The sequence below is a fragment of the Microcaecilia unicolor genome, chromosome 4 (genome assembly GCF_901765095.1).
Source record: "Microcaecilia unicolor chromosome 4, aMicUni1.1, whole genome shotgun sequence".
In the NCBI taxonomy this organism is placed as follows: domain Eukaryota; kingdom Metazoa; phylum Chordata; class Amphibia; order Gymnophiona; family Siphonopidae; genus Microcaecilia; species Microcaecilia unicolor.
This window is the reverse complement of record NC_044034.1, coordinates 120,598,538-120,624,106: the sequence shown is the minus strand read 5'-3', so window position 1 is coordinate 120,624,106 and position 25,569 is coordinate 120,598,538. Positions and strand designations below refer to the sequence as shown.

The following is a 25,569-nucleotide window of genomic DNA, read 5'->3' as shown; positions in this document are numbered from 1 at the left end:
GTATGTGGTCTCTCTCTAGATTCCAGAACTTCTTTTATAACTGTAAGAGCATCATCCTGAAGAATAGAGATGTATAAGGAACAGACATCAAGCGTAACCATCAACAAAGGAACTTCCTCGAAATCCACTTGAGAGCTTGTTCAAAAAATGGGAAGTGCCCTGATGTAAAGGGGTTCTTTGGTAAACTGCAGGTTTTAAAAAACAGTCCACAAAAATAGATAATGGTTCAAGAACTGACTAGTCTGGCTGATAATATGGGTCTACCGGGGAGGTTCTGTGCATTTTTGTGGACTTTGGGCAAAATACACATGACAGGCACAATAGGATTTAAAGTGTTCAAAAATTTGCCAGTCAAAACACCGTCTTGTACTCCTTTGTTGGGGGCCAAGAGACAATTTTTTAATAAAATTTCTGATCATGCAGTTGTCTTAACCCTTCTTTCAGTTAATCATCCAAATTTTGGAGTACAATTGCACCCCCCTTGTCTGCTATTTTATAAGAAGTATGTGAGATACAAGGTAAATATTTCTATGTAGAGTTCCTTAAGTTAATGGATTGTTTTCTCTTACAGAAAAAAGTATGTAATGAAAAGTCAGCGATCTGAACAATTTATGCCACAACAGCACAAGTTCCTGATGAAGTCACAATGGGTGAAACCGTGCCCCATTGAACTTGTTAAGTGCTGTATCAGACTGATATACATATTTTTTTTAGGGTTCTTATCACAATCAAAATAATTTTGTTGTTTAAGAAGCACTTTTAAGAGATGCACATTAAATATTAAAGGACTTTTTTGGAGACCAACGAAAAAGACTGGACACCGGCATTGATTTTACAAAGATTGGTATGTCCGAGGTTGGTTCCTACAGATCTCTGAGGTCTCCATTTTCTCCAAAAAGTTTTTTTCAAAAAAAGTATTTAAAAGTTTAAAGACAGTTTTAAAACTTGTTGTTTCATAATTGTCAAACCTTCAAGCACTCCCAAAAGACTTCAGGAAAACCTCCGCTGGATCATTACATTCAAATTACTCTTTCAAATCCTTTTCCACCTGCTGTACATGTATGGGATTCTGCAACAATATCCGACAACCGCCAGAACTGCCTCTCACGTGGGTACGCTCCCAACCTTAGCACCATCACAACCGGCGTATGATCAGACCAAATCATTGCTTCAATAGTAAAGGTCTGCCTGTCAATCACATGTCAATTCTGGAAGCCCTCGAGTGGAATGTATAGTCTCTATCATTAGGATGACAGAAGCTCCAAACATTAACTAAATTCCATTGGGACAATAAAGTGGCTCAACTGCCTTCTATCAGCCTTCCCACATCACACCATCCATACAATGTTATCGCAAGCAGTGTTCAGAGTAATGTTAACATTTCGTCCAATTAAAAACTGACCCTCCACCTTATCAGTGAGAAGCCTACCCAAGGATCTAAAACAATTGCCCTGCTCTATGTTAGGAGCACAAATATTAAGTAAGGAGTAGAGTGCTGATCAATCTCCACTTTGAGAAGTAGGTACCTCCCCACCCTATCATGAACGACCTGGGAAATGGATTTAGCGAATAATATACATATTCCATTGGCTTTGGACTTCAATCTATTACAGTACCTCTTATAGTGAAATAAAGTCTCATGTTTTGGTAAAAGGTGTGTTTCTTGCACAAAACTGACATCCACTCAGACTCTCTTTGCCTCTTTAAAGAAAAGCTGTATCTTGTTTGGGTGTTAAGGCCCCGAACATTAAGAGTCAAGCAATTTAAAGTTTATAGCCCATAAACCAACTGGAACTAACGAGGCCCATGAAATATTCACTACAAACACAACAAACATCCCTCCACACATTACCAAACATCTTATCACACATCTACCAATCAACATTCCCTCCAACCTCTAACATGTCACCTTCTCCCCCTCCTCACTACTCCCCACCCCACCTCCCAGATCCCAATATCTTCTGGCCCCCCAGAGTAAAGGCCCAGGAGAAAAGATAGCCATTCCCTGACTCCTCCCCCCCAGCAAACTCCACAGAACTGAACAGTCACATATGTAGTATGAGATTGACCCCCACAAAAAAAAAAAAAGCCAGGAATAACAGTACAGAGTAGCTACACCCAGGAACACCCAACATTAAGGAAGTTTCAAAGAACCTAAATACAGCCTTCTATGCAAAGACATACCACACCATGGAAGCCAAAAGATTCCCCCCCCCCCAACCGAAGACAAAAAGTTCACCCCTGGAGCAGAACACCCCAAGCAAAGAATGTCAATCAATCAGGGTTAGCCATGGTTGTAGGGCTACAATGTAGTCAACTTCGCTGGTCTCCACTCCTCCACCGCTGATTGGTCGAATGTTGCTCCAATCCCCCATCCACAGCAGAATCAGATGTCCTCCTGCCATAACTTGGTCTTCTTAAGAAGAGCAAGTGCTTCTGAGAGTCTGAAGACCTTAACCTGCGGATTATGAAGGTCAAAGGATAAACTGAAGGGATAAAGCCAGAAGTATTTTATTATCAGTAAGGCAGTGAATGACTGGGCAAAACTCCCGACGTCTGCGCAATGTGATGGCTGAAATATCGGCATAAAGTTCCACTCTGGCACCATTCATAGTGATATGGCCCACCTTATGGGATACTTGTAAAAAACATTCCTTGATGGGGAAGCGTAAAAAGCAAGCAATGTCTTCGTATGCTTTGACAACTGGCTTAGGACCAAAAGGCCCGATGCACTCTTTCAAAACCAATAGGAGCTAACTCCCCAGGTTGGTCCACAGCCCGAATAAACTGATGACAAACCTGTAGCATAAGGGAGGCTGGGTCCTGTTCCGGTAGCTCCTCAGGAACCTCCGCACCCACAAATTATTTGTGTGTGCTCTGTTCTCTCCATTCTCTAATTGGGCAAAATGATCTTTATTATTTAGTGTATCTGCTTGCTTAATCAATTCAGCCACATCCTGGCAATGCTGAATGACACGCTCCTCAAGAGCATTCAAATGAAGACCCACATCATCAGTCTTTTTGTTCAAGCTTGCCACATCCTCCAGAAGCTCCTTTTTAAAAAAAAATATTTTATTTATTTATTCATATATTTCAATACATCATCACATAGTGTGAATATGTAATCTGCATTATTTACAAGGAGTAATATAAAAATAGGAAAATATCTAAACTGCCTGTTTGTCCACAAGTTAAACAGAAAATTAAATTCCAAGAATAAGGAAAGAAAAGTTACAAAAAGCACACAAGAGAAAAAAAAAGAAAGAAAAAAACAATGGTCGCTACCTCTGGTTCAGACCTCAGCCTGCCATTTATGGGGGACATACTACATTCACATCAACTCTAGCATCTAGAAATTCTTTTAACTGTTTTGGGTCTACAAACTGAAACTGTTTACCCTCAAACATCACATTACAAAAACAAGGAAATCATAGAACAAAAGTTGCTCCTAACCCTGGGACGCAGTTCCAAAAAGGCCCTCCGTCTCATCTGTGTAGGTCTTGAGAGATCTTGAAAAATTCTAACCTTTGAGCCCAAAAACAGAGATTCTAAGTGTCTCAAGGAAAGCCTTAATACAGCATTTCTGTCGGGCTCCAGCACAAAAGTTACAAGCAAAGTCAACCTCTGGGTAATTATTTCCAATGAACTTTCCAGGAAGGATTTAAGATTCATTCCTTCCCCCATTACTGGGGGATTTCCTTCCACCGTTCCAATACTCCTGATGTAATAAGCCCGTGTAATGGGGGGTAGCGAATCCTTATCCATCCCTAGAATGTCAACCATATATTTCTTGATCATATCCAGCGGGGAAATTAAAGGCGATTTGGGAAAATTAAGCAGCCTAAGGTTTAATCTTCTAGCCTGATTTTCCAGGTATTCTAAACGTTTATGAAGGAAATTATTATCTTTAACCAAAGCTGCTTCTACAGATCCCATTTCTTGAATTTTCATATCTACGTTCTCCAATTTCAGAGTTTGCTGTGCAGTCATTTGCGCTTGAAGCAGAGCAGCTTCAGAAAGAGTTTTAATATCTGAAACATTCCGTTTTAAAGTAGGTTGCATAAAGGCTTGAATGTTGTACATCACCTCCCATAGTGACTCAAGCGTCACAATTGCTGGTCTAACCACGCCACTAGCCACTGGAGGTGAATGAGGCTGATCCTCAACCCGAGCCAGCTTGAAAACTATGTCTCTAGGAAGTACCTTTAAAGCTAATTGGGGTAGTGGTTCTCAAAGCTGAGATTCGGCTTCCGTTACTGCAGTCTTTCCCTCGCACAAATCAGGCTGAACCCCTTCGGTCTCCGTCTCTGTTCGAGCTGCCAGAAACTCTCCTCCAGGCTGGGGCGGTGCAATATGTTCCATGGGGCTCAAGAAAGCCCCGTTTCCACTCTCCATCGACGCAGACGCGCCGAGAGTTGCAGAGGGGGTCGAAGTTCCCTGAGGACCCAGTTGCTGTCTGGGGAACTGCAAGGTCGCTTGCCTCATTGTCGAAGAGGTCCCAGGAACCGAGGGACGTTCCTTTACCTTTCCCCTCCACTTCCCCATATTCCACGAGGCGACGGAGGCACCAAAGAGAGCTTACTAACGAGCAGCCTCCAGGAGCAAACACAGGTGCGTCCATTCACAGCGCCATCTTGGAATCTCCCACAGAAGCTCCTTCTTAAGGTTCACCACAGTGGATTTTAAGTCCAACAACCAGATTTGCAGGTCTGGTTGGTTCACATTAGGCGGTTTATCTCCGCTCATCATTCCAGCATTGGGCAATTTGCATGACAAGACCACTGGCGTCAAAGCGAGCATCATCTTGGCCATTACCCACTCTGATGTGATGGGCGCTTGGTAAGCATAAGTATGGCGAAACAGGGAATCTTCCTGCTTGTAAAATGTATAGCTATTTTTTATGATGTGCATTTCTCTTGTTTGACCAGCAGATGGTGTCTGTCCTTTATTTGTAAAGTTGTTACAGAACTGACAGCTTCTTCTTCCCGCCTAAGCTGTGGAGAAATAATCTGCACTGCTGTTGGCCAAAAGCCCCTTAGTGTTAATGCTCTGGGCTCTGATTGAATCTGCGGAAAATCTTTAGTCTCAGATTGGGAGTATAGAAGGTACACAGTAATCTATGCTGAGACCCTGTTCAAAGATTGTGAGCAGTTAATTTTCCTGAACTCCCTAGATACTTCTCAGGTAGTGAATAAGTGTTCAGTTAGTTTAACATTGATTCCTGTTTAATTTACCTGTTTTTGTCTGCTACGTACACCCTATTTATCTGTTCACTATTCTAACTTGTTACGATAATAAATCAATTCATTTATTAGCTCTGTTTGTCCTAGACTGACTAAGAATCTGGGTCTGTGGGTGCTTTCTAGGAACTGTGGGACACCTGGAAGGGTGGCTCCAGTGTCCTTAGAAACCACTGGCGAATTAAATTGTAGGTGGGAGACTTGCCCAGGTGGGAGCAACGGTATTGTCAGAGTAGAGCATGCACACAGGTGGTATTGGGCCTGAGCAGTACTGGGACAGACCACCTAGGTGGTCGAACAGTTAGCCCCAGGTGGTTGCTAGGCATTCTTCCTTGTTTTGTGGCAGCGGTGGGATTGCCAGGCTCAGTGTGTGGGGTGAGGGTCTCCAACCTGTGAGTTGTTCAGAGTTTTATTTTGTCTGTAACCTCCAGACACAATGCACTGTCAACGAGTGCAGCAATATCAGGGTCCCTTCCCCATTTTTTTTGTAATGTTAGGAGATTAGCAGCATGCTGATGGCAACTGACAGCAGCCATCAGACACTGGATATGCCTGACTTAACACAAGAGCCACTGGATGACCTCAATGAGGCATAGCTGCAGGACCAGCCTGTGCAGAGTTCTCATGGGGGAAGACTAGACTCCTTCTGGACAGAGGCCCATGAGTTGGTAGGACCACATGCCACACCAGCTGATATCTGGCAGATCTATATGGTAGAGCGTCAGCAGCTAGTAGAGCGACAGCGGCTAGACCAACAGTGACAAGAGTAACGGAAAGACCAACAGCGGCGAGAGGAGCGAAAATTCCAGCTGCAGAAAATGAAGTTGGAGATGGAAATGGCTTGAATTCAAATGTCTAGCCCAACCCCTGCGCCAAGGCCAGAGGTAGGATCCACAGAATGGATTAGACATAACTTGTTTGTGCAGTTTGATGATACCTGAAGGAACATTGATGGATATCTAACTGCCTTTGAGAAAATTTGCCGCCTCAATGAGATTCCTGAGAAAGACTGGATGTGATATTTGGGAGACAAGCTCACTGGTAGGGCATCTGAAGCATTCCAATGACTGTCTATGGAGACATGCTCTCCAGTTTGAGGAGGTGTGCAAAGGTTTGTTGAACCGTTATGCCATTACCCCCTCCGAGACCTACAGACTAAAGTTCTGGACTTTGCAAAAGGAGGTAGATGATACTCACAGCGAGTTTGTGATCCAGTTAAGATACCAGCACTAACAGTGGCTCAGTGAAGCTGAGGTTAAAATCCTGGAAGATTACCAAAACCTGATGGTCCTAGAGCAGTTTGTACAGCGTTGTCGTGCAGAGGTGAGGGAACATATTCAAGATCACCAGCCCCATACTCCAGAGTAAGCGGCTGAGTTGGCTGACATCTTTTTGGCCAACCGTCCCTGCAGGGCTGTGCCAACACGGTAAGCGGGGTAAGCGCCGCAGGGGGGCGCCTGCATAGGCGCCCGGTATAAGAGGCTTGGATAGGCTAAGCCTCCCCTGCTGTGCTCTGAGAGGTTTAAATTGTTGATTTACCTCCATCCTCACAGCAGGAGCTGCAGTGAAAGCCCTCTAGCCTTGTCCAGTTGTAGAAATTGGTTTATGGTTTGTTTACCTTACTGCTGGGAGAGCGGGGGAGGGGGGGGTTGGCTGGAGGTGTCCTGGGTTGCCAGGGAGATATTTAACGATGACTTCCTGACCTGCACTGAGGACAGATCGCAGCAGAATCAGAAAAACTCACCAAAGGTAGAAAAGATCACTTTATTTTCATTATAGTGTTTGGAATATGTCCACTTTGAGAATCAGGTGCTCAACATTAAAAGTTTATATTTATTTACTTATTTATGGCATTTTATCCCACATTAAACATGAATTAGGGTGTTTTGTGGCTGTACATGAGAATTGTGATGATATGATCCCTTGTTTCATATTGTTGACGGTCTGCATTTTCCGCATGGGTGGTATATTGGTGTATTAGGTTCTGCCCAGTGTAATATTTATGGTACAGTATGGTTCTGAGTGTGTTTTTGCACAAAGTTGTGCATAGTGTTTTGCAGTTGAGCGATTGTGCTTAGAATATGCTTTGAGCAACCACTTTATTCTTTGACATATGATACATATCTAATATCTAAATTTAATAAAAGGTATTAATTGTGATTTTATTTTTATTTATTTTTTCTATGTTACCAGACAATCATGTATATAAGCTCCACCCCTAACCCCGCCCCCTTTAGCGTCCCCAAACAGTTGGGCCACCGACCGCCTATGGGTGCCTGCCTTCAAGGGCGCCGTCGAGTTGTATTAAAAAAACTTACAGCGTTGGCGAACTGGCGGGCGGGGCGCCAGTAGTAAAAGCAACAGCCTGTCGTTGACTAATATTGAAAGGTATCATCATGGTTGGACAACTTTGCAGTTAGAAGAATGTGTAAATCAAGCCTCAGAGAAATGCATTTTGCTTTCTCTTTCTTCCGCAGACGCAGCAAACCACTGAGCTGTGGGAACGAACGCGCTATTGATGGAGAACTCTATTCGTCACAATGTAGGCAGTGCCTCGATCATTTACAGGGAAGCATTGCCAGCCACTCCAAGAGATACAAGTTTTTGAAGTGGAGTGGTGGTATTATCGCTTTGAATAACTGCGCGCCCTCGGTTTTGTGGCATATTTTGTGCTATCGCGTTGTTCGTTTACCTATTAGTCTAGACTTCCATATATATATTCACTTTTCTGTTTCTCATTTTTGAGGTTCCTCTGTATGATTTGTGGCACGGCTTTACTCTAGCTGTCAGAGGTTGGGAGGAAGCTGTTAGTTCCTTATTCCTCGCCGGGCCTGAACTGGGGATTTTCTGTTAGCGTCTTGTCTTTTCAAAACATTTCCAGGGAGCACAGGATGGGGATACCGGAAAGTGCCTGGTAATGTCCAATATTGTCGGCCAGGCTAGGACAAAATTTCCAGACATCGCTTTAAATATGTATTCTGCTTTCATTTAGTTCCATCGCTTTTAGTGGATACTGTCTCGACTGTTTCTCTTCCGTTTAGGTGGGACTCTGTGTTAAATTGTAGTAGGGCTTGACCACGCGCCTTGGAGCCAGGCAGGTCCGGGGGTGGGGGTGGCACGCGCCAACTAATAGTCTGCAGGGGGGCACCAGAGACCCTAAGCACGGCCCTGCGTCCCTGGTTGGCCAAGAGAAGCCGTCTGTATCTGTAACAGCGAGGATCCTAAACCAAGTATTCCTGCAACCTCAAAGACAGCAAACCCTCCAGTGTTCCCCCAAAACCTAAAGACTTTAGGCATGAGTGTCCTTGTTACCAGTGTGGACATAAAGGGCATTTCAAAGCGGATTGCCCAGATAATCCCAAGCCTGCACTGAACAGCATTGCAGCTCCTGAACTCAAGCTGGAGGCTTTCGTGGGTAGCTCAAGTCCCACGGAGGTGACCTACACAGCAACCGAAGCACAAAAAGTTACTGGTCATTCGGTTTCCACAATACTATAGAACCCCAATAACTGTCGATCAGACCCAGGTGGTAGAGCTTGTGGACACTGGTTCTAGCATGACTTTGTTATGACCAGAGTTAGTGCCAGAAGATGCTATTCTTCTAGGGTGCACTGCAGATGTAGTGTTACCCAATGGATCCACCGAGACTGTACCTATTGCTCAAGTATACCTGGATTGGGGTACCAAGCCTGGATACAAAGAAGTAGGAATAATGAAAAACATGCCAGTATCAATGCAGTGTGGGACCCACAGGGTCCAATGAACACTACCCTTGATAGCAGAGTCAGCATTTCCGCTATGGTGATCTGCAGTTGTGCACGGGCAGCCAAACATAAGTACATAAGTATTGCCACACTGCAAAAGACCAAATGTCCATCAAGCCCAGCATCCTGTTTCCAACAGTGGCCAATCCAGGTCACAAATACCTGGCAAGATCCCAAAAAAGTACAAAACATTTTATACTGCACCCAGCTTCTCTTATATAAGCACACAACTATGGAACGCGCTTCCGACCACTGTGAAAACAACATACAACCACCTAATCTTCTGGAAACTCCTAAAGACTTGCCTGTTCAAAAAGGCATACTCAAAACGACTCAACCTAAATGCCTAAACACGCAACACAACAATATAAATGTTCATATTGGACATAACCTACTCTTCCCCTTGACTCCCAATATGTCTATCAATTCTGATCATTAGTCTGTCATAACCTCACTTTATATTTGTTCATGCCGATATTGGCGACTGCCACTACTGCACTATGTAAGCCACATTGAGCCTGCAAATAGGTGGGAAAATATGGGATACAAATGCAACAAATAAATAAAAACTGCTTATCCCAGAAATAGTGGATTTCCCCCAAATCCATTTAATAATGGTATGTCGACTTTTCCTTTAGGAAGCCGTCCAAACCTTTTAAAACTTTGCTAAGCTAACCGCCTTTACCACATTCTCTGGCAATGAATTCCAGAGTTTAATTACGTTGAATGAAGAAAAATTTTCTCCGATTCGTTTTAAATTTACTACATTGTAGCTTCATCGCATGCCCCCTAGTCCTAGTATTTTTGGAAAGCGTAAACAGACGCTTCACATCTACCTGTTCAACTCCACTCATTATTTTATAGACCTCTATCATATCTCCCCTCACCCACCTTTTCTCCAAGCTGAAGAGCCCTAGCCGCTTTAGCCTTTCCTGAGAGGGAAGTTGTCCCATCCCCTTTATCATTTTTGCCGCCCTTCTCTACACCTTTTCTAATTCAACTATATCTTTTTTTGAGATGCAACGACCAGAATTGAACACAATATTCGAGGTGCGGTCGCACCATGGAGCGATACAAAGGCATAATAACGTCCTCATTTTTGTTTTCCATTACTTTCCTAATAATACCCAACATTCTATTTGCTTTCTTAGCTGCAGCAGCACACTGAGCAGAAGGTTTCAACGTATCATCAACGACACCTAGATCCCTTTCTTAGTCTGTGACTCCTAACATGGAACCTTGCATGACGTAGCTATAATTCAGGTTCCTCTTTCCCACATGCATCACTTTGCACTTGCTCACATTAAACGTTTATCTGCCATTTAGACGCCCAGTCTCGTAAGGTCCTCTTGTAATTTTTCACAATCCTCCCGCGATTTAACGACTTTGAATTTGTGTTATCAGCAAATTTAATTTCCTCACTAGTTACCCCCATCTCTAGGTCATTTATAAATATGTTAAAAAGCAGCGGGTCCCAGCACAGACCCCTGGGGAACCCCACTAACTATCCTTCTCCATTGAGAATACTGACCATTTAACCCTACTTTATGTTTTCTATCTTTTAAACAGTTTTTAATCCACAATAGAATACTACCTCATATCCCATGACTCTCCAATTTCCTCTGGAGTCTTTCATGAGGTACTTTGTCAAAGGCCTTCTGAAAATCCAGATGCACAATACCAACCGGCTCACCTTTATCCACGTTTGTTCACCCCTTCAAAGAAATGTAGTAGATTGGTGAGGCAAGATTTCCCTTCACTAAATCCATGTTGACTTTGTCTCATTAATCCATGCTTTTGAATATGCTCTGCAATTTTGTTCTTAATAATAGTTTCTACCATTTTGCCCGGCACCGATGTCAGACTCACCAGTCTATAATTTCCCGGATCTCCTCTGGAACCTTTTTTAAAAATCAGCGTTACATTGGCCACCCTCCAATCTTCCAGTACCACGCTCGATTTTAAGAATAAAATACATATTACTAACAATAGCTCTGTAAGCTCATTTTTAAGTTCTATCAGTACTCTGGGATGAATACTCTTCAGTTTGTAGAACTGCCCCATTACATCCTCCAGGTTTACAGAGAATTCATTAAGTTTCTCCGACTCGTCAGCTTCGAATACCATTTCTGGCACCGGTATCCCACCTAAATCTTCCTCAGTGAAGACCGAAGCAAGGAATTCATTTAATCTCTCTGCTATGATTTTGCCTTCCCTGATTGCCTCTTTTACCCCTTGGCCATCTAGCGGTCCAACTGATTCTTTTGCCGGCTTCCTGCTTTTAATACATCTAAAAAATTTACTATGAGTTTTTGCCTCCAAAGCAATCTTTTTTTTGAAGTCCCTCTTAGTCTTCCTTATCAGCGCTTTGCATTTGACTTGACATTCCTTATGCTGTTTCTTATTAATTTCAGTCGGTTCCTTCTTCCATTTTCTGACAGATTTTCTTTTAGCTCTAATAGCTTCCTTCATCTCACTTTTTTTAACCACGCTGGCTATCGTTTGGTTTTCCATCCTCCTTTTTTAATATGCGGAATATATTTGGCCTGGGCTTCCAGGATGGTGTTTTTGAACAGCATTCACGCCTGATGTAAATTTTTGACCTACGCAGCTGCTCCTCAATTTTTTTTCACTGTTCTTCTCATTTTATCATAGTCTCCTTTTTTAAAGTTAAATGACAACGTATTTGATTTCCTATGTATACTTACTTCAAAGCTAATATCACTGTTATCAAGCGGCCCCAGCACCATTACCTCCCACACCAGATTATGCGGAAGCAGAAGAGACCACTTCCAGATCCTGAGCCAGTCCAGGTGGAACCAGCTGACCAGGCATCAGGAGAAGGTATTTCAGTGCTTCCAGCAGAACCAGCTCCTGAGGTGATTGAGACCGTAAGTATGGCACAGCCCAACATACTTGACATAACTATTGATCAGATTGTTGACCCTGGTTTGACAGAATCACCAGCAGAGACCCTTCTAGCTATGGATACTGTCATAGGACAGATATATTATTTTAGGAAGCACAACACTCTGACCCTGACCTGGAAGTCCTGCGGCAGAGGCCTGGCCAACGAATTGATGAGACTCATAAGGATTGCATCCTATGGAAATGGGGCTTGCTTTATAGACAGACTGATCCCATTGATCCTAACAGACCCTGGATAGCAGGTAAACAGCTTATAGTGCCCAAAGCATAAAGGGAACTGCTCCTACAGATTGCACATATCATCCCCAAGAATTGCTGATAGTATTCAACTTTCCAGTCAAGATTTCTTCCCCTCCTCCCTGAGTTGCACAACACCTTCACTTGCAGCATGTGACCATAAAGTGATCTACATCACTGGAGTTGCTGAAGCTTCACACCTGTCTTTTGCCATTTGCGGGACACAAAAGTCTCTCTGGCATGGCTTCAGTTCCCACTACTCTTGCCCAACATAACACCTCAACAGCCATGCTGTGTTTCCATCCTTTTTTAATTTTAGGCATCCTGATAAGCATTTCCAGGTACCGCTGCATGTGCTCTGGCTACTCTGCTGACATTACAGTCGTGGAGAAAAGCTGCAATGAGTAGTATGGCTTTGGTGGTGGGGGAAAGAAGCACACAATGGAAAACAATTGGAAAGACGTCTTCAGGTTGAGGAAGGCAGGAGGGAGAACAATTGGCAAAGGCCATGAGGTAAGGATAGAGAGAGAACTGGGGAAGGGTCTGCAGCAGCAATATGTCAAATGGGTGAGGGGAGGCAGGGGGTGGCACTCAAAGGGTTATGGGGGAGTACAGAAAGTAAGACATACATAAAGGGACACAATCGATAAGAGGGCAGGAGGAAAGGCACCTGGAAAGAGACTATCAGGGGGCAGCATTTAGGAAAGAACCATGGTGAATAAGCTGGAAACAAAGGACCAGAGAAGGAAAGAGACTTGGGAAGGGAATAAGAGTGGGGAAAGCATAGCAGGAGGGATGGCAACCAGGAATCAAGATACAGAGTGGGAGAAAAGGCAACCACCAGTTTTATTTTGATATCTCCACATGTAAGTTTGGCAAGTACTAAAGTACCTTTTCTGAATCTTGGCCTCAGAATATTTAAAGGAAAATTCTGTAGCAAGCTTTCTTTTGAAAACTGACTTACAAGCCTGTGGATACAAAGTAGGCTGCTGGAGTGAAAACAACTGGTGGAGAAGAACTGGGAAAAATTGAGAGAGAAATTGCTAGTAGAAGGATGAAAAGAGAATAACAGACTGATGGTCTGGCAACTTGGGGGGAGGGAGAAACTACTGAGGAAGAGCTTGTGAGACAGACTTGGGAAGAGTGACTAAGGATGGGCATAGGACAAGAGAGGAATCAAAGGGGCGAAAGATACTGGTGCAGGAGGAATGGGAAGAGAGGCTGGTAAGGAAAGAACACTGAGATTTGTGGGAATAGGCTAATGGAGAGGGCCTGGGCTAGAGAAAACAATGGGAAAGGGCTCGGGGAGGGATGAGAGACTAATGAGTAGAAGCTTGACTGGAGCAGGGGGAGATACTAGCGAGTAGAAGCTGCTCCAGGGAAGTGGGATGGGTGGGGATTAAAAAATACTGTTCAATGCTGAAAAAGGGTCCCTTTATCCAAAAAGGTTGGGAATCTCTGCTCTATGAAATTGGCTGTTATCTCCTGTTTTTAAGACATTCTCTTCAGATCTAGTATTTTGCAAAAATTACCATCCTATGGCCATACCCCTCCCCCTATTACTATATAAATTGCTCAAGCATTTTGCTGTTGTGCAGTTGACAAATTATTAGGATAGCTGTGATCTCAATCTGGCTTCAGAAAAGGCAACATAACTTAATCAGTGTAGGATGACCTCCTGGAAGACATCAGAACATTAGCTTTTCTGTGTCTTCTTGGGCTATTGTATTTCATTTAGTGGATCATGCTTCACTTTTAAGGAGAGTAAGATCTTTAGGGGTATCAGGTACTTCAGTGTTTTTTTTTCATATTTTTAGAACAGGCAGCACATTTTAAGATCTGGATAAGTAAATTCTTGGCTGGCTGCATGTAGGGATGCCTCAATATTCCCACTTTTCTCCAATTTTAATATATTTTTATCATCACTGGGAACAATTATTAGGGATTTTGGGGTGACAGTACAGTCATGCCAATGATGTGTACTATTACAGTAGTTTTGGGGAATTCTGAATCTTTGAATAAGAATTTTTTGTGTACTGCAATTTAAATTATTCAAATACAGGGATTAACAGATATAGAAATGCATCAATACACTTTTCTGAGCTCTCTTCCCCCGTATTTTCACCACACTTAAAACTCTACCCACAGATAAAATTGTTATACCCTAATGTTCTCTTGCTATTGTTTTATCACCCTATCAATTCCCCATTTTAACACTCCATTGTTCTATCCCCTAATGATATTCTGACTCTGAATTTTATCTTCACATAACTCTTCACAATGTAACCCATAATCGTATTGCTACAAATTGTATTTTCAATTTTTCACAATGTATTGTAAGCCACACTGAGCCCGCAAATAGGTGGGAAAATGTGGGATACAAATGCAATAAATAGTATGCAGGACAAACATATTGTGTACATAATTATTAATTTATTCTTTTACAGAAAATTTCCCATCAGAAGACACTAATCTTGAACTTCTACAATACTCTAACCATCTTAGGCCCAATATTCAAAACCATTTACCTGGATGACAGCCACTGTCTTCCAGATAAATGACTTAATTGGGACTACCTACATGATGTTCAGTGGCACTATACAGATAGTACCACTAAATAGGATGCAGATAGGATAGTGTTGAGGTGGTATGGGGGTGGCGCAAAGGCAGAATAGGAAGGTATCTGGTTAGGCTGTCCTAACTATCGGGTTAGCTATCCAGAAAGCAGCACCAGTCTACGCTGAATCCGGATATTCAGAACCAGCACTGGTAAGTGGTGAACATCTGGATTTATTTTAGCTGTGGCAGCTAATGTTTAAAAAAAACCTGCCAATTGCCAAGGCTGAACATGGGACAGCATATTTCCCTTCAGTATGTCCTTGAGTCTTCTAGTTAACTCTATGTACAGCATGCTTTCTGGTTTAAAAGAATCTTATAGTGTTTACAGGCTTATTTATTACCAGATAGTGTGCTCTAACAGTGTTAACGTACATTAACCATTTGTGAACAAGCCTCTTAGTAATTTGATTGTGTGCTGTGCTCTACCCTCCCATTGGTTAAAGTTTCATAAGACATTTGTGGTGGCTTCACTATGTCTTCTCTAGTTTCTAGTATTGTCACCATCTCATCTGTTGCATCTAGATCTTTTTTTAAAACGTTTTTAATAGTTGACTAACTACAGCCAACACACATATGTATTTTAAAAGTATCTAATAAAAAGTTCCTTGGCTGTACGTCAAATTTCATTTAATTACCCCAGTAAAAAATAACATTTTCTGCTGTATGTTTATGCAACCTGAGGTCTTTTCCCTTTTATATTTGGCAGTTAATGAGAAACAGCACATTTTCACATTGTTTTATATTCTTGTTTAAACTAATTTCTATTCATAGGGAGCTCTACCTATATTTCTTCCTCTCTTGAAGTCCTTCCAAAAGATAGAATTGTTGTACTGCCATTGCATAACAAACTTAGTAGAATCATAGAGTTCTCTTCATATGAGCTATATTTTTCTGCATTGTTAAATAAAAATCAGCACCTGGCAGAAAAAAAAAATCCACAAACCTGCACCATACCTAACATAGAATATGAACAGCAGAAGAGATGGATTAAATGAAGGGTGAAAAAAAAAGAAATGAAATGTGTACAAGTATATCACAGGTTTGGGAAAATATTTGCTTGCTTCATTTAATGACTCTGCCAGCAAAACAAATTTTTTTCATGTCCTTCTCTTACAAAATATAGCAGTGAAAGAGAAAGTGATAGAATTTTCAACTAATACATCATAATCCCAAATTTCATGAGTTATTACTAGCAATAGAATCAAGTTATTCCATCATTAATAGAAAGAATGTTCTTGCCCTCTGCAAATCAAAGCTGTTCATATAAGAAGGAAGTGGGAACAATTCTTTCCAGGTACTCAGCTTTCATTTCTCTTTACATTCTTTTTAAAGAGGCAACTCAGTTTAGAAGTAGATGCTTCTCTCTTCAAATGGGTCTCTCTACAGTATCAATCCTCTAAAGTAAAAAAATAACTATGAAATAAAGATTTTATCTGTAACTGGTGCTTGCTAGACACCAAAACTGTTTTCTCTGTAAGCAGTGTTTCAACCTACATCAGAAGAATATATGCTGCCATTGTAGTTTTCAGGTAGGTTCAAGTAAGGGACTTGGAGGGCTGCATACCTGGAATAAAACACTTGTCTAAAGTGAGAATAACTTAATTTCTCTTCTTTTTAGGGCAGACAGAACCAGATTTATGAATCACACAGGCATGTATGCCAGTACAGCAATTAGCTTCTTAACCATGGAAAAAGAAAGGAGCACGTTTTAACCTTACTCAGGTATCTACACTGCTTTCCAATTGAAAGTCAAACTGAAATTTTAAGTGATGCCTTGCACTCTAAGTGCTATGGCATTTTCAAAGCACTTAGACTTACAAAGTTCCATAGGTTACTATGCAATTTTGTAAGTACTTTGAAAATACACCTCAAGGTGTTCAATGGCATTGGCACACCCAGTAACACATTTAACTTACTGAATACTATAAGTTACACATGCCCTTATTCCATTTACCACACTAGCAATTACACCAGCTCTATGGCTAGTGTAACTGCTGGCATATAAACGTTAGGCACACTGATGGCAGCTTATACTAGTATTCTATAATGGCACTTGCAGCATGCATCGGAACACCTAAAAAAAAGAAGTGTCCACTTATAGAACTGCCACCATGGCTTTTAGGTATTTCGGGACAGTGAACTGGAACTTGGTCTCACTAGATTTATGCAAGTAGCTAACTTTCCTAATTTTTTAGGGGTAAAAAAAAAAAAAAAAAGCAAAGAACTGGCTCTATGAGCAGGCTTTTTGCAAAAATACCACCACCACATTCTGGATTGTTAACCTGTAAGGCCTTGTCTGTGGGGAGACATTTAAGCTGTAGAGCAAAAGGACTCGTGGCCTATGACTATTGCATTGTAACTGTATAGTGAAATCTGATGTCTAAAAGAAAAAGTGTATAAACAAAATTTAATGTGAGGTGGCATGGGGGAAATGTGCTCTGGTAAAGTGAATTAAACTTATATGAAATATGATGGGTACCTCTCATGAACTGATCTGCTGTACAAAATTAAATTCAGGTGACAGCTAATCTAAAAATAAGTACCAGCAGCAGTAAAATACGCAAGTCATGCCTGTAGCAGCAGACCCATAAAATTATTCTTCTAATATAAAATAGAGATTGACTTATATAGAGTTTGAGTAGAGATAACATTGCTATACTATTTTTGTATGCTTCTTGGACAAAGACTCTTCATTAAATAGCTATAAAGGCTTGGTTCCTAGGTTTGACCCCTATTCTGTCATGGAAGAAAATGACTGCACCTTTTTGTCCAACTTAAGAAATTAGCCGTCTCCTTTCTCAATCACTGTGGCACTACAATACCATGGCCATTTAGCAGCAATTAATTAAGAGCAAGGAACGAAAACTACATAAACAGGAAATTTAAGCTGACTTAAAACTACATTTAAAAAAGCACAGGTATGTCTTTGATGATTTAAAGTTTAAGCAGCTGGACTTGATGGTTTATGGGAAAGATGGACAATCAAATACAGGAAAACCATGGCTACTTCTGCCAGTCAGCCAAATCTACATGTTGGTTATCACATTTTATTGCATTAGGCATTTCCTGATGTAGTCAGAAAAGATGATAAGTGAAATCACTGACTACAAAAGTGTTGCAGCTTCATCCTAGATGTGAAGGAGTTGGTTGCACTGAATCAGTCTCACACTCATGCTATCCTGGTGTTTTTATTTGTTTTTTTTTAAAGTACTCCTTACAAGCACCATACCCAGTTTCACCTAATGGTATTTACTGAAATCACCATATATAAAAATCAGTTAAGTAAATTCAATTTTGCATATAAAAATGATTTGATTGAATTTGTCCAATCTTGCAGCCAAGGTAATACAGTGAAGACAAAAAAATAAAGCAAATATTCTCCACCTGCTGATAACGTGTGGATTGAGTACATAAAAGTATAAAATGTTTGGCTTCTTAGCATATGTAAATAGTTTCATTTAATGTTGGTGAGTAAATGAACAAACAGCTCTGAAAAATAAAAATTGCATAGTAATAAAATCTTTAAAAGAATCGTATAGTAAATTGAGGTAAGACGATTCTCTCTAAACAAAAAAGGCAGTATCATGTTATTTATCCTAGGTCTCATTTTATTCAATGAGACCTATTTATTAATAATGGGGCATTAGAAGTGTTAGCGAATGCTAACGGTATCACTATTTAGGAAACCTAGAGCTATAGCTGAATAAGTCAGGCCAATTTGCATTCAGACTAGGAACCAGATGTGCTAAGCCCTTCTTCCATAAACTCAAAGACCATTTCTATGTGTAAAGCAGTGCTTTAAGTGCAGAATTAAGTGCTTATAAATTTGCATATATGATGTGCACATAAAGTTACAGGCATACAACTTGTACACGAATAAGTTACCAGAAGTGCTCTCAAGATGAGGGTCACGTACAAGTTTGCAATTATGCACATGTGTATAAATTATCTAACATTTCTGTATGGTAAAGAGCAGGTGTAAATGTTAAGTACATAAATTCCCCATGGTAATTTTCTAAGTGGAATTAGGCACATAGCTGCGTTTTGATTATTCAACAGCACTTGCACAGGAAGAAATGTGTATACTATTTACATATGCATTCCGTTATGCAAGTACTCCCCTGCTTCCCCCATGGGAAAACACTTTTACCACATCTGGCCCTAGAAGCGCACACAAAGGGAAAGCTGTAGGGCTTTAGCTGCTTTGCTATTTGGCCATTACGAGGGCAATAATATAAAGGGGCATCTACATTTAGGCTCCTAAAATGTATTCACTTTACGCTATTCTATAAACAAAAGTACGTGCATATTTCTTCTTATAGGATACCAGCGGGATATGTCAAACACACACCTAAGAAGGCATTATCACTTACAACAGTGACAGAATTGGTGTAAATGCTTGCCTTTAAATTACATAAAAATGTACATAGATAATACTATAATCTATGAATGTAAATGTGTGCCCTGCCCATGTGAACTCCCATGTGCAAACTAAGTGCCACTGCATTTAGGTGCATATTATGGAATAGTTTATAGCTGGAATATTGGCATTTATGTGTATATGTGTGTGTATATGCCAGTATTCTGGTCATTTATGCATATTCTTGGTGCCTAAATCTTGGCACCCTCTTTATAGAATTACCCTCTATGCATCACAAAGCAAGAAGCATTGTTTCACATTTATGCTGTCTTTCTTTTAATTTCCCTTCTCCCAGAACAAACTTCCATCTGATATTCAAAACACCCTCTTTTGTCCAGGTTTGAGAAACACTTTGCATTTATCTCTACAAACCAGTTCTTTCAGATATCTGACCTATCCTTCAGAAACTTGTTCTCCCCTATCTTTACACTGACTTGTGTACTGGTGGAATAACTTCATAAATGCATTTCTTATAAGATGCTCCAGAGAAAAGACAAATAATGTAGTTGAATGTGAAGTTCTTGCTTTGTTCACGTGTGAGCTGTGGTATAAAATGCCCATGGACAGCAACTGTATAATGCAGGAACAGGAGAGGGTCAGCTAAAACACTGAATGCATTACTGGATGCACAAAAGTCTGTTGGTAGTAGTATAGTTGCATGTATAATTGGTATATTTATTAAAAGAATGAGAAGTTCAACAATATTTAGGTCACATAGTAGAATGAAGTTTAAACAGATTTATGTGGTGGGTGGGGGTCGGAAAAAAAACAAACAAACCTCAAAACGCCCTTACCTTTATTATTGCCAAAACCATAATCAAACCCCTGAGTGTTGCTTCCGCCTGCTCCTTTATTGAAAGCTTGTACTGAGAATGGACTTGGAGGAGGAGTCTGAGCCCCTTGATCCAGGAGAACTTGTTCTGCAAGGCAAAAAGTACCCTTAAAATAATACCTTCACTAAGGTTCGGTTTCGGTACATGGAGCTCAAAAATGGGTGCCAGAAAAAATCAGCACGTACCCTTTATAGAATAGCATGTAGCACCAATACCCACGCCTAACTTTAGGTACCAGACTTACACCTGTTGTAAATGCTGGCGCCCAAGTTAGGTGCACTGAGGCCATATTCTTTACCTATGCATTTAACATTTTGGAACACCCCTGAAACACCCATGGCTATACCCTCCCTTTTGAGTTATGTTCTATGCCTTATAGAATAGTGTGCAGCCAGATACATGAACAAATTTTAATGAGTGCTGTGACAAAACAGGGTTTTTTTCAAGCCTGTGAACTGTATTAATCTTTAAATGCTGTGTATTTCTCTTGTTTGGCCAGCAGGTGGTGTTTTGTTTTCGGTTTTAAAGCTGAAAAGACTGTTTTATTTTCAGTTTAAGCCCTGTGGGAAGGAAACTCACAGTGCCATTGGGCAGATACTTTCAAAGTTGATGCTCTGGTTCTGATTGGCCCTGGAGTTCAAATCCACCCAGGAGATGCTGGATTTTCCCCAGTCTCAGATAGGAAATGTAGAGGGTTAACATCTCTGCCCTGAGGTCCTGTTAAAGAACCGTGAGCAGTTATTTTCCAGGTAGTGACAAACTGTTTAGATAGTTTTAATATTGATCCTTATTCAGTTGCCTGTTATTGCTTTTTGTTTTTCTACCTGTTTTATATCATCCACTGTTCTAGTTGTGATGACAGTTTATTAGCTCTGATGTGCTGGACTGACCAAGAATTCGGGTGGTATGTCTTTCTGAGTCTGTGAGTGTCTTCTAGAAACTGTGGGACCTCTGGGATTGTGGCCCCAGTGTCTTTAGAAACCACCAGGAAGATAACTTGCAGGTGGGAGACTCACCCAGAGGCAAGTGGAACGCAGCAGGTGGGTGGAAGGATATGCCAGTGTAGAGTATGTGCCCAGGTACTGGTGGGCCTGAGCAATGCTGGGACAGACTCTCCAAGATGCTGCAGGTGGGTGGTAGGCGTTCTGTGACTAAGTTCAATAAATGGTTGCTACTATCCAATTATTGATAGTTAAGGGCTCGTTTATTTATTTATTGCATTTGTATCCCACATTTTCCCACCTCTTTGCAGGCTCAATGTGGCTTACAATGCATCATGAATATGTAGACGTACATTAGGAAATAGACAGTGTTACAGTTCGATCTTGGGCAACATGATAATGATAAAACATGATAATAGTATAACAAGCAGATATTGTAAGACAGTTCTGAGTATATGTGGAGGAGTTATGTTTGTTCACATTGGTTGATCTTTGTGGTATGCCTTGCTAAAGAGATGGGTCTTCAGCAGTTTGCGGAAGTGTAAATCGTTTTTAAGTTACGCGGTAATGCGTTCCAAACCTATGTGCTCAAGTAGGTAAGTTTGATGCGTGCATTAGTTTGTATTTTAGACCTTTGCAGTTAGGGAAGTGCAGATTAAGGAATGTGCGGGATGATCTTTTGGCATTCCTGGGTGGCCAGTCTATCAGGTCTGACATGTAGGCTGGTGCATCTCCGTGAATGATTTTGTGGACCAGGGAGCATATTTTGAACGTGATGCGTTCTTTCAGTGGGAGCCAGTGTAGTTTTTCTCATAAGGGTTTAGCACTTTCATATTTTGTTTTACCGAATATGAGTCTAGCTGCAGTGTTCTGTGCTGTCTGGAGTTTCTTATTTGTTCTTTGCAGCCGGTGTAGAGTGCGTTGCAGTAATCTAGATGTCTGAGCACCATAAATTGTACCAGGTTACGGAAAACAGTCCTTGGGAAGAAAGGTCTTACTCTTTTTAATTTCCACATTGAGTGGAACATCTTCTTGGTTGTGTTTTTTGCATGGCTCTCGAGTGTTAGGTGTCGATCGATGGTAACTCCTGTTATGATCGTGGTCAGAACCCCTCTCAAACTTACCTTTTTCCTGGGGGTCAGCTTCTTAGCTGGCTTCTGTTTCTTTTGTCTGTCCTTTCTGAGCTAGCTCTCTCTCTCTATGCTGGCAGCTTCCAGCAGCACGACTCTAATTGTTTTACTTTACTACAGCTGTGTGTGTGGACTGAGTTAGCTCTACCTCTCTCTGGGTGTACTGGCTTCAAGAGCTTCACGGTGCTGCATTGGTGTGGGTTGGGCCTCTCTGGGTTTCAGGGTGCTGTCTGCCTGGGTCTAAGGAGTGTGACATCATTAGGGAGGGCCTTGATAAGGAAATGGTGTTCTTCCCTTCAGGGCCTTTGCAACGTTTGCTTTTGCTACTTGCTTTAGGTCCAGGTTAGTGTTAGTGCAGTGTGCACTTGTGATTGTGTGTTTAGCTTTCCTGCTTTTCCCTTGTGGTTCCCCCGCTTTTCCCTCTTGGTGCTTTGGTAGCATTGCTGTGTGTAGGGCTTTGGAAGCTCTGTTGCTGATAGAAGTACTTCAGGGTTTGGTGTTGTTAGGAACACTGCAGATTTGGCTGTTAGAAGTACTTCTGGTGTTTGTGCTGTTGGGAGCATTGCAGTCTTTGCTGTTTGTGTTTGGTGCTTTGGAAGCACTTTTGGCTTATGTGTTTAGCTTCCCTGTTTTTTCCCTAGTGGCTCCCCTGTCTTCCCTTTTAGTGCTAGGAGCTCTTCTGGTTGTTTGGTACGTGGGAGCACCCTAGTTAGTTTAGAGTTGTAGAGCTTCTGTAGCTTAGAGCTCAGAGCACCTGTGTTAGGTCTGCTGAAGTTTGGTGCTTAGGAAGCACCTTTATTAGCTTATGCGTTTAGCTTCCCTGTTCTTCCTTGTGGCTCCCCTGCTTTTCCTTTTGGTGCTATGAGAAGCACTCCTGTTAGGTCAGTGCCTTGGGGCACTCCTGTTAGTATAGGGCTTAGGAAGTCCTTTTGTTAGTTTACTGTGAGGAACATTTCTGTTGGTTTAGGGCTTGGGAGCACTTAGGTCAGTTTAGGATTTAGGAGTACTTCTGTTTCCAGTCCTGGTCCCTGTGTCATCCGGTGTCATCCAGTAAGTCCTGCCGGCCACTCAAACCCAGGGGCTCAACCCTTGGGGGGCAGTGGCTAAGTGCAGGTGAAGCTGTACGGGGTGCTCCAGTCCAGTGTTCCAGTCCTGTGACCTCCAGTCCGAGGGATTCCAGTCCAGTGTTCCAGTCCGGGGGATTCCAGTCCGTGTGTTCTGGCTCGCTGGGCGGTGCCTGCAGTCCCTGCCGGTGCGCTTGCCCAGCGTTGGTTGGTGGGTTTTGCCTGCTGCTGTCACTCCTCGTCAGCAGCCCAAGGGCTCATGTTTGCTCCAGAGCCCGGCCCCGCGGGCTCTGAAACTGAGAACCTGACAACTCCAAGAATTTTTAGGGTGTCCGAAATTGGAAGGTTCAGATTTGGTGTGTTAATGGCGGTGAATTTGTTCTTGTTGTGTTGAGAGGTGAGTATTAGGCATTGGGTTTTTTCTGCATTAAGTTTCAGCTGAAATGCATCCGCCCATGAATGCATGATCTGGAGACTTTGGTTGATGTCATTGGAAATTTCCTTTAGATCTTGTTTAAATGGGATATAGATTGTTACGTCATCTGCGTATATGTATGGGTTGAGGTTTTGGTTTGATAATAGTTTGGCTAAGGGTATCATCATTAAGTTGAATAGAGTCGGCGAGAGGGGGGGATCCCTGTGGGACTCCGCATTCAGGTATCCATGTGGCTGAAGTAATCGAGTTAGATGTCACTTGGTATGATCGTGTGGTTAGGAATCCCTTGAACCAATGGAGAACGTTACCTCCGATTCCGAAGTACTCAAGGATATGTTGTAGTATTCCATGATCAACCATGTCGAAAGCGCTTGACATGTCAAATTGTAGACGTAGTATGTTCTTTCCAGTTGCAATCATTTGTTTGAATTTGGTCATGAGAGTAACTAGTACTGTTTCAGTACTGTGGTTAGACCAAAATCCTGACTGGGAGTCGTGGAGTATGCATTTTGGGAGCAACTCCAGGTGACATATATAGAATCTGTGAGGTGTTTATAGGTTGCTGCCATCTGATTTCAATTTTTCTAAAATGACCAAATTTTAACCTACGTTAAAACTTGTGTAAACTGTCAACAAGAAAGGCCTCATATAGCTAACACAATGTAAGAGTCAACAGAGCATTCTAACTGTGTAGAAACTTACATACTATACCAACTATGAAAAAAGTGGTACAAACTCATAGAAACCTGTGATAATGTACTTAATATGTTGATTGGCTGGTACTGAACTATATGTAGCAGACCTCTGAGAGAAGAGAACATTTCTGGGTAAATGAATATTAATTTGCTCTGTGCTTTGGTAATTTAAAGATCGGGGGATAAAAGAAGAATTGTAGGTTTATTTATAAAAGAGTTTAAATTAAAAAAAAAAGAAGCAAACTTTATTAATTACTACTACTACTCATCATCATTTCTATAGCGCTACTAGACGTACGCATCTCCATAGGATAAAATCCTTTTACCCATAGTTTTAAACAGTTTTTGCCACATCCTTAAGAAGGCACAGCATGGCTTGGTTCAGTCTTCATTTATAGTCAATTATTCTAACAGAACGAGAGAGGAGTTTCATTACAGTGTTTTTATTAAATTTAATTACATTCTGATAAGGAAACACTAAATAAGTCACACAATATACCATATAACCTTAAGATTCTCTATATTAATCTAATATCTCTAGTACCTTAAGAAGTTTAAACAACACAATAATACTAAGATGCAGACAGCAGTCCATCAGTGAGAGGGGTGCTAGCCAGTCTTTTCCATTGATTGTCACATGTATGATCATCACCCAGTTGTCAAGAGGTTATATGTATCTGATTGAAGCAAAGAGTTCCTAGCTCTCAGAGAACGAGTTCGTTCTCTTGAGGCTAAAGTAAAACTTGGAGGAGCAGAGAGGGACAGAGAGGTACAAAGAGGTGACCTACAGGGATGTTGTACAGAAATCTCACCTCCAGTCTGGCAGCCCCTGTGCTGCGTTGGAGAAGGAGCATTTACTAAGAGAAAGCATCACCCTGAAGTCAGAAGTAATCTTGGACCCGCCCACCAGGGGATACAATATCCTCACATACCGAGGATGTGTCTCCATGAGGCTTTGCCCAGGACGGAAGGGTTAGGATAACTGTTGTAGTTGGCGATTCGATCATTAGGCATGTAGATAGCTGGGTGGCTGGTGGACGCGAGGATCACCTGGTCACCTGCCTGCCTGGTATGAAGGTGATGGGCTTCACGTCATCTAGATATGCTGGGAAGGAGCCAATTGTCTTTGTACATGTGGGTACCAATGACATACGAAAATGTGGGAAGGAGGTTCTAGAAGCCAAATTTTCAGAAATGCTCCCAGTTCCATGAGCAGGACCAAAGAGGCAGGCCAAGCTAGTCTCAATGCGTGACTGAGATGA

The 25,569-nt window shown here is 41.7% G+C and overlaps 1 protein-coding gene across 1 annotated transcript in view; it reads right to left on the bottom strand.

The window, feature by feature from the left end:
* The window catches only part of MYCBP2 (MYC binding protein 2), a 937,772-nt gene that overhangs the window by 339,078 nt on the left and 573,125 nt on the right, over nt 1–25,569 (bottom strand). The window contains 1 exon segment of the mRNA XM_030200587.1: nt 20,003–20,128. Coding sequence (XP_030056447.1) covers nt 20,003–20,128 — 126 coding nt within the window.